This window comes from Monodelphis domestica, chromosome 1 (genome assembly GCF_027887165.1).
Source record: "Monodelphis domestica isolate mMonDom1 chromosome 1, mMonDom1.pri, whole genome shotgun sequence".
In the NCBI taxonomy this organism is placed as follows: Eukaryota; Metazoa; Chordata; class Mammalia; order Didelphimorphia; family Didelphidae; genus Monodelphis; species Monodelphis domestica.
The window spans coordinates 493,668,242-493,681,662 of record NC_077227.1 but is presented as its reverse complement, the minus strand read 5'-3'; the positions used below and the strand labels follow the sequence as shown (position 1 = coordinate 493,681,662).

At 42.6% G+C, this 13,421-nt stretch overlaps 1 protein-coding gene across 2 annotated transcripts in view; it reads right to left on the bottom strand.

Moving 5' to 3' along the window:
• The window catches only part of PMEPA1 (prostate transmembrane protein, androgen induced 1), a 90,399-nt gene extending 84,305 nt beyond the window's left edge, over positions 1–6,094 (bottom strand). The window contains exon 1 of one of the 2 annotated variants that reach the window (XM_001377706.3): positions 5,466–6,094. In XM_001377706.3, the coding sequence (XP_001377743.1) occupies positions 5,466–5,568 (103 nt within the window). In that variant the 5' untranslated portion in view covers positions 5,569–6,094. The remainder of the gene's footprint in view (positions 1–5,465) is intronic. The other variant, XM_007475673.3, reaches the window with a different exon arrangement.
• Between the last annotated feature and the right edge of the window lie 7,327 nt (positions 6,095–13,421).

Genomic DNA, 13,421 nt, shown 5'->3' with positions numbered 1-13,421 from the left:
TATGATTTTATAGAACTATGATCCAATTGAATCACTGACAACAGTCATTTAATTCTAGTTTGGAAAGAGAATCCATGATGATAGGATTCTGGCCAGTGGATAATTTTTTGAAGAATCAGATTTATATACCTGACATTTATATAGTAATTCAAATGCAAAGTGAAGTGACCTGCATAAGTAGGTAACAGAGCCAAGATTCAAATTCCCCAATCTTCTGATTACAAATTTTTAAAGAGATTTTTCTGCTACATTCTAGCTGCCTCTCAGCAAGCCAAGCTCACATTCAAGCAAAAGCTTAGCTCACATCTATTCTGTGCCTACCAGATGACCAACCCACATAGGAGGTGTCCAAGAAATACTTGTTGAATAAATGGATGTAGATAACAAAATACTCCCTGGGATCCACAGTCCTCCAGTTTTTCTTGGCATCTCTCTAATCAGAAACTTCAATAAAAAGCCAATGGGCTCATTTTCTAGGAGGCACACAGAAGAAGTCAATCAGAGTCCCCCTCACCACCCAATCTGAAACAAAACAAAACAAAAGCTTGCCAGGAGAACAGTTCTTTCCTCAAAAGTAGGCAGTTTAAACATCTGTCCTTTGATCCGAAGTCTGTTAGCACTTGGCAGCTTTTAATCCCAGTGACCACCCCCCATTTCCTAAAAAAGAGATGTGTTCCATTGCAATCTGTTTTCTGGGTAGCAAACTATTTAAATGAATATCTGCCTTTTCTGACTCTCAAACCATCCCCTACTGGCTAGTGAAAGTCAAAGGGGCCTAATGGCCTACCTGGGCCCTTTAGAGTTACATGATCAAGCCAATCCAGGTTAGTTTTTGTCTGAAAGGGAGCCAAATGAAATCTACATATGTTGCAAAGGACATTTTCAAAGCTAAAATTATATGCTTTTTAGTATTCCCTATAAAGGGCCAGTCTGATTTTTCTAAACTTGTGGAAAGATAACACAGCACAAAGAACCACAGAGTGAACCTCAGGGAATCAGGCTTATGGATCTGGTTCTCTAAGCAGCTTGGGGGACAGTACCTTACTTCTCTAGGGCTCAGATTCCTCATTTCATTATCTCTAAAGTCCTTTCCAGGTCTAACATTCTGTAATTCTATGATCCCAACTGAAGTATGCCAATAGTACCAGTAAGGCTGAATGTAGCTGGGTGCTCATCTCCAAGGTAAGAGTAAGGCTTGACCCTATCATGTATGAAGTCAGCTTCTTCCTAACGGTATCAACTCGATATGGGCAAGATGGTTCACAGGTAGAGTATAAAATCATCTGGAGAGAAGGGACCTAAAAACATTGAATGACTATAGAATGGCAGGGCTGGAAGAGATTTTAAAAGATAGACTGTTACAAGGCAGAATTTAAGTTCCTTGAGGTCAGGAACTGTTTTATATTTGTATACCTAGGATTTAGCACACTGATAGATATTCTACTGGATACTAGATTAATTATTGTTGATTGATTGATTTTAAGAGATCATCTGGCCCAACATTTTTATCTTATTAAAACCAGAATGGGAAAGTAACCTAGTCAAGGTCACACAGTCTAGCTAAAATGGCTCGTCTAGTACCTCTGTCTTCCACATTACTTGTAAATGAAAATTTCAAGCCTGACCCATTTTTAAGTGCCTTGTTCTTAAATCTAACAGCAGTAAAGTAGTACTTGAAAATATATCTGATTGCTTACCATCTCAAGGGGGGGGGGGCTCAGGGGGGGAAGGAGAAGGAAGGATGGGAAGGAAGGAGAGAATTTGTAACAAAAGAAGAATAAATGTTGAAATTTGTTTTTACATGTAACTGGAGAAAAAATAAAATATTAAAAAAGAAAAATACATCTGAAATAAGTTTTTTCTTATATAAAATATAGGTTTCAATTCAGACTCTGTCCAAGTCATCTTCCTCTCAGCAAGATCTGAACACAGGATATTTGAATTTCCTAATGCCTAACACAACCTTTAGAAAAACCTGATTAGTTTTAGTAATAGATAAATATTTTCAAGATGTGTCCTTGCCTTCCCAGCCTTCTCTCCTCAAATAATTAAGGGCTGTGTTTAAAAAATATATTGAATGTGGGAACTAATTAGAACACCTAAAAGACAGGGGAAAGTGTGAGCCATGCTAACCTTGTAGGTCAGCCTCCCCAGAGCCTCACTTCATCAGAAGTGAGAAATGAAGTCTATTTGGAAGAGCAGACAGTTAGGGCAGACAACTAAATTAACAAGACTGTCTCTGTGTCAGCCAAAACATCATTATGGCTGATTAGTTGAGAGGAAGGGACAGAAATAAAAATGATGAATTTTTTTAAAAGTAAGATGCAAGACCCTGAGAGGAATTCAAGGAAAAGGAAGATGATAAAGTTCTGGAGCACAACATCACAGGGTTGACATATCATTTAATGCTAACAACAACTTGGTGGCCCTCTAGCATAATGTTTTATTTTTGGGAAAAAGAAATAAAATGCAGCTAGCCCTTTAAATTTGGTGAGATTTTTGTTTCCAAACACATGTGAACATATTTTAATAACATCCATAGGCATTTAATTATGTCTCAAGAGTTTATAAAGGCCCCTTGGAGAACTAAGTGGGATATTTTGCCACTTCAACTGCCCTGACATTGAAAAAAATATTTTAAAGGCTAAGGGAAGAAAGGACTCTGCCCAGAGCCCTTAGTAAGGGCTTTAATTATTTGGAGGGAATGGAGTGGGATGTCTGGACTCTCGTAACCAAAGCAAACCAACATCTCTGACAGCAGCTCCACTTTCTCTTCTGTCTGGGAAGGCAGGCAAGGCCCCTTGTTATTTTTACCTTTTGCATAGTACTGTACAGTGAGTGAGGTTGCAATCTTGGCCAAGCATTCTGTCTAATATGTAGCAACACCATGTGGCCCTGGCTAATGAATGTGGTACTCCCATGACCCTGCAAGCACCACTTGGATCTGGATACCAAAGCAGGTCCCTGACCAGTAAGTGGGGACACAACAGCAGAGATAAAACTTCCACCTTCCTTCCCCCAGCTTTTTACACAGCCTTCCCCAAACAAAAATTCCACCTGGAATTAGAGGATACTGATAAGCAAATGAAGGGATTGGAAAGACATTCTGATGTAGTGATAAGAGAGGACAGGACCTGGTGTCAGGAGACCTAAGTTTAAACGGCTCCTTAGGATGAGTGGCTTGGAGAGTCAAGATCTCTTACAATCTTCTTTTAAAATGGAGATAATACCAATCCTTTCTACTTCACAACAAGGTTGTTCTGAGGCAAAGAGGAGTTTAGGAGAAACAGAAGAATACATATTAGCAGAAAACCTGAGTTGAAATATTAGCCTTACTACTTACTATCTTGACTTTTATCAAGTTATTTTAAACTCCATGCCTCAGTTTCCTCATTTGTAAAACGAGGGTATAAGGTGAAATGATCTCTAAGGTTTCTCTCAGCCCTAATTCAATGACATTAAGATGCTATAAAAATGGTAGTTACCATCCTTAGGAGAATCAAATGTGAATATGCTGGTGTGAAGTAGTCTTCCCTGACTAACCTTCAGGAAAATAAAAAAAAATGTGTGTGTGTGTGTGTGCATACACATGCTCATATGTATTTCAGTACTATAGGCAGGAATTTGTACAAATAAAGCACCCAGAATATTGATGGGTCTCATAAAAATACAAGTACCTGGGGAAGGGAAAGCGATTATCTGCTGCGTGTCTAGGGGTTCCCATGAGGGGGAAGGGATTCTTAGTCCCTGTTTGATGGATATTTTCCAATTGTCTTGAGTTCTTTTCTGACATTTCAATTGCAAGTAGAAACAGACAGAACAGCTTGGCTCCAATCCTTCCCCTAAAGGGCACTACCAGTATTAACAAAAGGTGCCCTAAACTTGGGCTCGTGTAGCCATTGTCCTGGCTAGACATTGCCAATATGCCCAGACCTGGGCTATTTATAGAAGCGCACCGGCAGGGCACACACACGCGCGCGCACGCACACACATACACATACACACACAGTCTCCCTCTCAAACGTCTGTCTGGAAGGACATTTTTACCAGCTAAGTTGATAAGGAGGCCGTTTAATTGCTCCATCATTATTGCCCCTTAGGGAAGTAAAATGGAAACTTCATTGATTCCCGCCCCCCCTCCCCAAGATACACAGAGCTCCCCAGGGCACCCACAGCTGTAGGAGACTCCCCCTCACCCAGGCGGCATGGGTAAGGGGGTGGAGGGTGATGACAAAGGGGAGCCGCAGTGACCCAGACAGTCCCAGGGGACGGGAGGAAAGGGACACTTTTCTAAAATGAAACAAACCCTCCTCCAGGCTGATTCATAAAGTCTCTTAGGCTCAAGGTGCGATACCTGTGGAGGGGAGCTATTGGGGTTAGGGGAGGGGGGTAGTGGCCGACTGCTCACGCTAGAGACTGGGGCTTTAACTGGCTCTAAGGCCTGGCCATCACCGCCCCTCTCCCACTTCTACTCACACCCCGCTGGGTTAGCTAAGGGACCGTAGGGACAAAGCCGGGAATCGCGCCAGCTGGAGACCTGCGGCGGCGGCGGCAGCGCGCGCCTTCCCGCCGAGCCTCCCTCACTCCCCAAGGCGGCCCCGGGGGGCTAGAGCTTCCAAAGTCAGGATACCCCAACCCCTCGCCGACCCCATTCAGGGGCCCAGTTGGAGGTGACAATTTCGGGAGAGCTAGGGACTAGAAGCAGCGAGGCCAAACGGGGTAAAAGCTGCCCCCGGGGCTGAAGAACTGGGCTGAATGGGGCAGGCGGGTAGTGAGAGACACAGGGGGCTAGGGATGAGCCCTCTCCAGGGCTCCCAGTTCCGAAGTGGTTCTGGGGAGGGGAAGCACCCGGGAGAGCAACTCGTCCACAGGGACATCCCACCCCACCACCCCACCTGCCCCATAGCCCTTCTTCCTCCACACCTCCCCAAAAGTCTGAGACTTCGGAGCTCTAGCCGGAGCTGCAAGGCGAGGAAGCCGGAACAGAAAACACTTTCGGGCTCGGAAAACATCCCAAGCAGACACAGATCTATAGGACAGACAGGCTGAACTGACAGAGAGATTCCGCACCTCCGGTGAGAAAGAGGAGTCTGAAGCAAGAGGAAAGAGGACTGCCGTGGGAGACCTTAGGGGAGAAGAGAGGTGAGAAGAGAAATGAGGCAAGAAGAACAGGGAGGTGTGAAGAGGTAAGAAAAGGAGACGTTAGGATAAGAGAGTAAAGGTGAGAAGAGAGTGAAACGAGGAGAAAAGTGAGATGAGCTGAAAAAAGAAGAGACAGAAAAGAGAGCAAAGGAAAGAGGTGAGAGGGAATTAGAGAGGCGAGAGAAAAGCTTAGGGGAGAAGAGAGGGAGCGCAGCAAGACGGCTACAAGACAAGGGTCCCTCAGGAAAGGGGCCAGGGAGGCTGCTGTGGAGCCAGGACCGAGGGAAACTCGAGCGAGAAGCGAAGGAAGATAGGATACTCACTGATCTCCATGCTCTGGAACAAAGACCTTTTGCAGTTGCATGTGCAGGACACATTGGGCTGCCCGGCGGCCGCGGTGCTGTTGAGACCCATTAAGTTATACATTTAAAAAGGAGGGAGAGGAAAACGGGGGACTTGGAGAAGAGCGAGGGGGGCTCCGGGAGGCACCACATAAAGGAAGATCCTGCGGCTGCCGCTGCTTCAGCCCGGAGAGGGAAGAGAAGGCAATGCGCTTTTCTCGTTTAAAAAAAAAAATCAATTCTGGAGAAATTAAGTTATAAAACAAAACACCCCCCCCCCCCAAAAAAAAACAGTGGAGGGAAGAAACAGTCAAACTGGGGGAGGACCTAACTGCTCTTTCTTCCCTCCCCTCGGTTTCCCTTCTCTCCAGTCTCTCGGTAAGTTTCCCTTGCCCCAGCGCCGGCGGAAAGCGCCTAGCTACTACTCTGTTTCTGCGCTGGCCGGACGGAGCGACGGACTCCCGGCGGCGGCTTTCCCAGCCACTCCGCCTCCTCCGCCTCCTCCTTCAAGTCCAAGGAGATTGGGTTTCATATGGAGATACGGTACTGAGGCAGGCAGACGGCCTGACGTCAGCGCTAGACGGAACTGCCCTTTTCCACCGCACTGGCGGAGGGGGGGAGCGGGGGGAGTCTAGGAAGGAGGAGAGGAGCCCCCCTCTAGCCTTGGCGGCTGCACCAATCCCTACCGAGGTTCCCCCGCACCCCCCCCTTTCTCCCTCCCAGCGCTAGGAAGGGTGGGGGGGGGAATGAATGAGGGGGGTGAAACTGACTCTTAAAGGGACAGAGTGCATTCGCGAATGCAGCAAAGCCACCGCCACACGCCATCCGCAGACTTCAGACACACACAGAGACACAGACGTGCACACAGACTCGGAAGGGAAAATACATACGGTGGCGGTGGTGGTGACTCCATTAACTTATATAGTAGTTGCTTAATGAATGTCATTCTGAGTTATGGAATTCCCAAGCGTCCCTATTCCTGCCTTTTTGAAGGGGGTGGCGAAGATGGTGGAGAATGGGGAAAGGAGAGTTGGTTTTGTCAATGGCAAGCTTTTTCATATCTGGCACATTCCCCTCAGACTTATCCTATTTGGAAACTTCCTCCGCAGTGGGGTACAGCCTAGGATCCAGGCTTTGGGGGGGAGGTGTGTGTGTGGTGTATTTGTGTTTGTCTGTTTGTGTCTCTCTGCCTGTCTGTGTCTGTGTGTCTGTGTCTCTGTGTGTTTTGCAGGAGGGGTGTGGGGCGCTGCGTAACTCTGGGAGACCTTAGAGGGCGCAAGGGGAGTGAAAAGAATGCCCCTCACCCTTTGGGCAGATGTCTCCAGGCCTTCGTGGAGGGAAACACAGAGGAATACCGCCCCGCCCCAGGACATACACACACGCACAAGCATTCCAAGATTCCAAGTATCAATTTGTAATAGAGGAAGCACTTCTTGTCTCTGTCAAGCAGTGCTTTTAGCCATTCTCTCAAATGTAACATACAGTGAAACTCAAATTTTAGCTGCTGGCTCTTGACACCGACTGACTGACCTCCAGGTCAGTGTGAGGTAAAAGAAGGACTTTGTCCTTCACTTGTTCTTTGTAGGAACAAAAGGAATGAAGCCCAAGGAAGCCACATTTTGGAAGACATTATTTTTATTTATGAGTTTAAGCAATTTTATGAGGTGCAGAAACCCTGCAGAAGTCTATTGGCGTGTAAATATGTTTTAGAGACTGTGACCTGGACCTCCCCTCAATCTTTCTACTTAAGTTTTATTCAAGAGCTTTAGTCTTGTGTTCAGAAAGACAAAGAATTAAAAAAAAAATTCTGAGACAAGGAAAGATAAGAAACTGATATGGTTTCCAGAAGATGATTGTTCTGTTAGCTCCCTGTAGATATCAGGGCTGTAGATGGGTGAATTGAGGGGAAAAAAGAGGTGGTTATTGGAGAGAAGAGGTAGTGAAAAGATAAGGAAATGGACATTTAGAAATGGAAAAGTAGGAATTGGTGCTGTAAAGATTCAGGGACAATGAACTTTGTGCTCATTTTTGATCAAGTACATTACTATGGATTTATTATAATACCACCCCTAATTTTAGTACAGAAAAAGACTTCTCCCCCAAAAGTTATTGTTTAAAGAAGGATTTAAATTTGGCTCTAATGAAATTAAGTGAACCCCAAAAGATATAAAGCTTGGAATAGGAAATAAATTTTAAAATAGCATACTAAGCACATGTATGTGTGTAGAAATGATTACTGTCTCTTTAAGAAGGAGAGAAGCCAAGAGGATGACAATTCTAACTGTCATTCTATGAGAATCTTCTCCCTATGGAGTCTGGGAGAGTGTGTGTGAGAAATAGTTTAACTTTCATCTGAGATAAACTATGGGGAAAACAGAAAGAAGGTGAGGAGACACTTCTTTCTTGTTAGAACTGTCTTAACTAAAGAAAATTTTATTAGGAGTAAATCTGGAGGGAGACTATTAAGAGTGAAAGATTGAAAGAAGATGAGATTATTTTTCAGTCATGACTGGATATAAGTTGGAAAAGACAGAAAGGAGAAACAAGAAGACCTTATTTGTTATCTTGAATAAACTAAATGGTGTAGAACTGTGTGTTCTCAGAAGTTGAGAAATCATCTTCAGTTACAGTGAGGATTTGAGGTGATAACCATCTGTGCTCTTTCTCCCAGATAAAATAATGTAAAGAATTATCTATTTTTATTTTATTGTTAAACTAAATGTGTAGCAACTTTAATATCTAATCTTTAGAGATTAGGTTTTTATAAATATAGAGATTAGGGTAGCTACTCTTACTAAAGGCGGTTTTTCCAGTTTCTTAAATTAATATTAAGTTGATGAACTAGAGTAGATATTCTGAGCTTAATTGATTAATTTAGAAATATGCAAAAATCTTATTAACTAATAAGTAAATATATAAACACACTTGGATTATTCTAGAGTTTGGAACAAAAATGAATTATGAAAATTAGTCAAGTATCAGATTGAGGGGTGAGAAATAAATGAGTTTGAAGGCAACTGATACCTCAGTGAACAGAATGCTGAGCATAGAATCAGGAAGATCTGAGTTCAAATGTAATCTTAGACATGTGTGGCCCTGGGAAAGTCACTTAATTGCTTTTTGCCTCAGTTTTCTCAACTGTAAAATAGGGATAATAACAAAATAATTTCCCCAGGTTGTCATGAGGATCAAATGAGATCATATTTGTAAAAAATGCTTAGCACAATGCCTGGCACAAAATTGACACTATAGAAATGATTATTCCCTTCCCCCTTTCCATGTGACCCAATTATATTCAGTAAATTGTCCTTCCTAATCTTGTTAAACACACATATATTATATATATATACATATATATAATATGTGTGTGTGACACACACACAAGGCTTAATATGCAACACTCAATTCCTACTTTGAAGCTTATTTTGGCAAGAAAGTGGCAAAGGCAGAACTAGTACAATACAATCTCTAACAAGTACTGTCAAGTGGGAAAGGTTTGTAGTACTTACTCAGAAATGGATTATATGCAGGGGTGTGCTAGAGCCAGCTCCTACAGAACTGATTGTTAAATTGTATGAGCATTTTCACTCAGAAATTGGCAATCCCTACAAGCCAAGGCTTGATTGTTTTGTTGATTGTCTAGATTTAAGAAAGAAATGGGAGAAAATGTTCATAATACAGATGCAGATTAAAGTGCCTTATGTACACATTTACTTGATTTTTCCCTTAGAGAGCTGGTTGTTAAACATTTATTGGCATATCCCTCAATTATATGTCTTTTCATCAAAGGCCAATAGAGCAAAATTTGGAGAAAATCAATACCAAGAGACTGGCCAAGAACTCTGTTGCTTACATTTCTAAATTTTTTGTTGGTGGTGGTGAGGTAAGCAGTACATTTTACCAAGGGGAAACTAAGGCTCAGAGATAAAGTGATTTAATATGTCACACAGCTACAAAGTAATAAAACAGGAATCCAAACCCAAATTTTCTGAAACTAAATCTGGAGTTCTTTCCATTATACCAGGTTGAACATAGAGGGAGTTGGCTTCTACATTAGTGGAGGGAGCAAGGAAATGATTGATCATTGGAGTATTGTCACTTTTTTTGGAAAGACAACCAATCAATAGACAAAACTTTTTTAGTTCATTCAGTATTCCAAACTAGAACAATTTCTTCCTTTCTTTTCTTCTCCTCTCCTCTGTTCTCTCCTTTCCTTTTCTTTCTTTTCCTCTTTTTCTTCTTCCTATCTCCTAAGAAGGTATTGCATCCCTCTCTTATTACTAAGAGTTAAAGGTCTGTATTAGGTTTTTATTTTTTGGTGATGCTACCATGAATACAGAGCTTCTACCAAAGCTACTCTTGTGCCTAATACGGAAACAGCTTGCTTGGCCTTGGGAGTTACAGTATAGGAAGCTCTGCATAAGCTAGGAATGCTGCTACTTTATCAGTGGTAACTCCAATTCCTTTTGATTCACACTGAGGTATTTGGGACATAGACTAAATTGAGATGGGGACTGTGGACTACTCTATGTTATGCCAAAACAGCTAATCAACTTAGTAAAGAAGAAAAAATCATTCTCATTTTTATAGCATTGTAAAATTTACATGAAAGCTTCATTATTCTTAGGAAATGATAGGAAGTGAAGGCAATGGAAGACTTTCAGTTTCACAGTTGATCATTTATTTGCTAATATAAGAATTGGGGGAAAGCAAATGTAAAGAATTACAGAACTTGAGTGGAAGGGACCTTAGAACCTGGGCTATCAGAGCTAAAAGAATTAGATAAAATGCTCTTTTCTTCTAGATATTTAAATAAAACATTTCTGCCAGCATTGACTCTGAAGAATTAAAAGTTCAAATATTCCTTCCTTTACCTTGAAATTAAGAGTAGCCCCATATCATAATCCAATTCTAAGAAGTACTGGATAAATAATTCACAGATCAAAGATAAATCCTTTAGATTTCCTCACTGAGGCCTTGATAAGGACCTTGAGAATTATTTTCCAATAGGGTTTCAGCCAGACACAATTGTGAAACTCATTTCTGTCCCGATTCAACAACTTGGTTAGCAAGTGGTTCTCAGAACCTCAGGGTAGAAAACCCAGCTTCAACATACATTGTGTATGTGTTGTCAGTGGGTATCATCTATAGCAAAGTGATTTTAAAGAGAAAAGGCCCTGTTCAAGCTGACAGGGAAACTGTGCTACCAACTGCACAACTGATTTGGATCAGCCTTGCCAAGCATGGTTTTGACAGCCAGTTTTGAACACGATGGAAGCCAACAGGGCTTTTGGCTACAGCTGAGTGGCTGCATCATCATCCCTTCTAGTGGGCGCTGAGCCTTGTGGGAAAGACTGGCTGACTGTCTATAAGGATGGAATTCTTTGATGAATGGTGGTAGTCTGAAATACTAGGGAAGGCCTACTGTTTGTTTTTTTAATGGCAGTCACTGTAACCTCCTATTATCCCTCCCCTTAACCCCTCCCACTAAAAAAGTATTGCTGAGCTTTGTTGAAAAAATAAAATTGACTTTTTCAGTAGCAGCCTCTTACAAGTTTGCACATTTTTATCTACCCACTTGGGAAAAAAAATACTGCTATTTGAAAAATGATTCTACTTAAATAAATAACAACAACAAAAATTTTATTAGTAGTGAACCAAAGAGCCCTGAATGAGGAATCAGGAGATATAAGTTCTAATTTAGAGCCAATTACCAATAACTCATTGTGTCAATCTTACCTCCCCTTTGGGAGCCTCAGAGTCCTCAGCTATAGAATCAGAAGCTTTTGGATTAGAGATTATTAACATTCTCTCTAATCTTCAAGATTTTTATTAAAAATATCAGCCATTTCATGTAGATTTCAGAACTTATTTCTTCAAGACCAAGTTTAATATAATTTCATCTTTTGTCTTTTTATCTAATTGATTAAAATCAATCAATTAAGAAGTATTTAATAAGTACCTACTAACTGCCAAGGGGGCAGCTAAGTGGTGAAGTGGATAGAGCACCCTTCCTACAATCAGGTAGATCTCAGTTCAAATCCAAACTCTTACTAGCTATGAGACCCTAGATATGTCATTTAACCCCTTGTGCCTCAGTCCTTCATCTTTAAAATGGGACTGCACTAGAGAAGAAAATGGTAAACTATTACAGTATTCTTGCCAAGAAAACCCCCATGGTCAGGAAGAACTGAACACATCTGAACAATAAGTGCTAGGCACTGTTCTCGGTATTGGGGATACAAGAACAGAATCAAATGATCCTTTTTTGCAATGGGAAGCGCAGAATGTTAGAGTGAGAAGGAGCCTTAGAACATAGAATGGAGAATGTTGGAGCTGAAAGGGAAATTAGAGATAATTCAGTTGGATTCCTTCATTTCACAGACTGAAGACTAAGACCCTCATTAGGAAAATTACTTTCTTAATGCCACATAGCAAGCTACTGGTTGAGTTGGATGAAACTAAAAATCCAAAAAACAAGAATAAAGATATTTATCAGGGATCTTATTTCTTGGTATTTATTATACTGTATTCGCTATACCACAGGCCTATTGAGTTCATATGTAGGAAGTGAAAGGAAGAAGGAATAATACTTTTATAGTTTGCATTTTTAAAGGGGGATCAAACACTTTCCGCAGGAGTCCCAGAAGTCTTTATGCATTCGTGCATTTTGAAGGGATGGAGTCTAGAGGAAGAAACCATTCCAGTTATTGTATGGATGCAAGGGCACTCAGTGAGGCAACTCCCTATATTCATGCATGCCCACACCTACAATTCAACTTGTAGCTGAGTTGCCTGGGGTTCTGAGGCTTTAAGAGACTCCCCTCGGGTTATACAGTCAGTATTTGCTAAAGGCTTGTTCGAACCCAAATCTTCCTGTCTGGGAGACTGCTATCTGCTAAATCAAGCTGCTCCTTGTGCAGGTGTTACTGACTCCAATTTAGAAATGAAGAAATTGAGGTTCAGGGTTGAAATGTTGTGCCTGTAGCCACACAGCTAGTCTTTTTCAGCTACTACACCTCATCGTAGGAATGTGGAAACGCAGGGCACTTTTGTGAGTCTCGGGCTATCAGCAAATTCCCTTATTTCTTACGCTCGCTGAAATGGCCCAATACTCTCTCTTCAAGACCAGGATAGTATGGATTCTTTATCTTCCATCCGAGTGTCTCAGACCTGAATATGTCATATCTGACATTTCTTTCCTTCCTAAGCAGTAGCGACTGCTGCATAATGGCACTAAGCCACACTAGTTAAAGGTCTATGGAAATGAATTTTAAAACAAGTCCTTGAAGCTGCTGCTTCATCATTGCTAAGCTTCAGCAATAAATCAAACCGGTCCCTTTAAATGTGTCTAGACCAACCTCCGCCTCCAACCCCTACGGGAAGGGGGGGCGTTCCAGACATATGGTACGTCATAGGCATCATATTCCCTCCCCCCGCGACTACAGTTTGAAATGACATGTCAGAGTAACCAATCCTAAGTTAAGATTCTGGAAAAACCAAGTTTGATTGGCTCTTAGTGGTCGCAGCGGAGGCCAATGGCAGCAGAAGAGGTAGGAACTCTGTGCTACATGTGGGTTTTAAATCCACGTGGTGGCGGGAGGGCGGAGCTGGCGGGCGTTGTTGTCTGGAGCCTCAGACAATTCATTACCCGGGCAATTAGGGCCGCGGAGGAAGGGGGTTCACCTCGGCCTGACCCGGGGCTATCACCCAGGCACAAACAGCGTCTCCTCCGCCTGCCGCCAGACGTGTTAAAGGCACAGAGCCCTCCTTGTTGCGGTCTCCAGCTGGGCTGAGACAGATGGCAGGGGAAACTGGGCTGGGGGCCGCCGTATCCAGAGCGGCGGAGTCGGCGTCTCCGCGTTGGAGTGAGCAAGCGTGCGAGTCAGGCACAGCATCCTCTGTTGCTGGGCGGGGGCGGGGGAGAGCTGGCGAGAC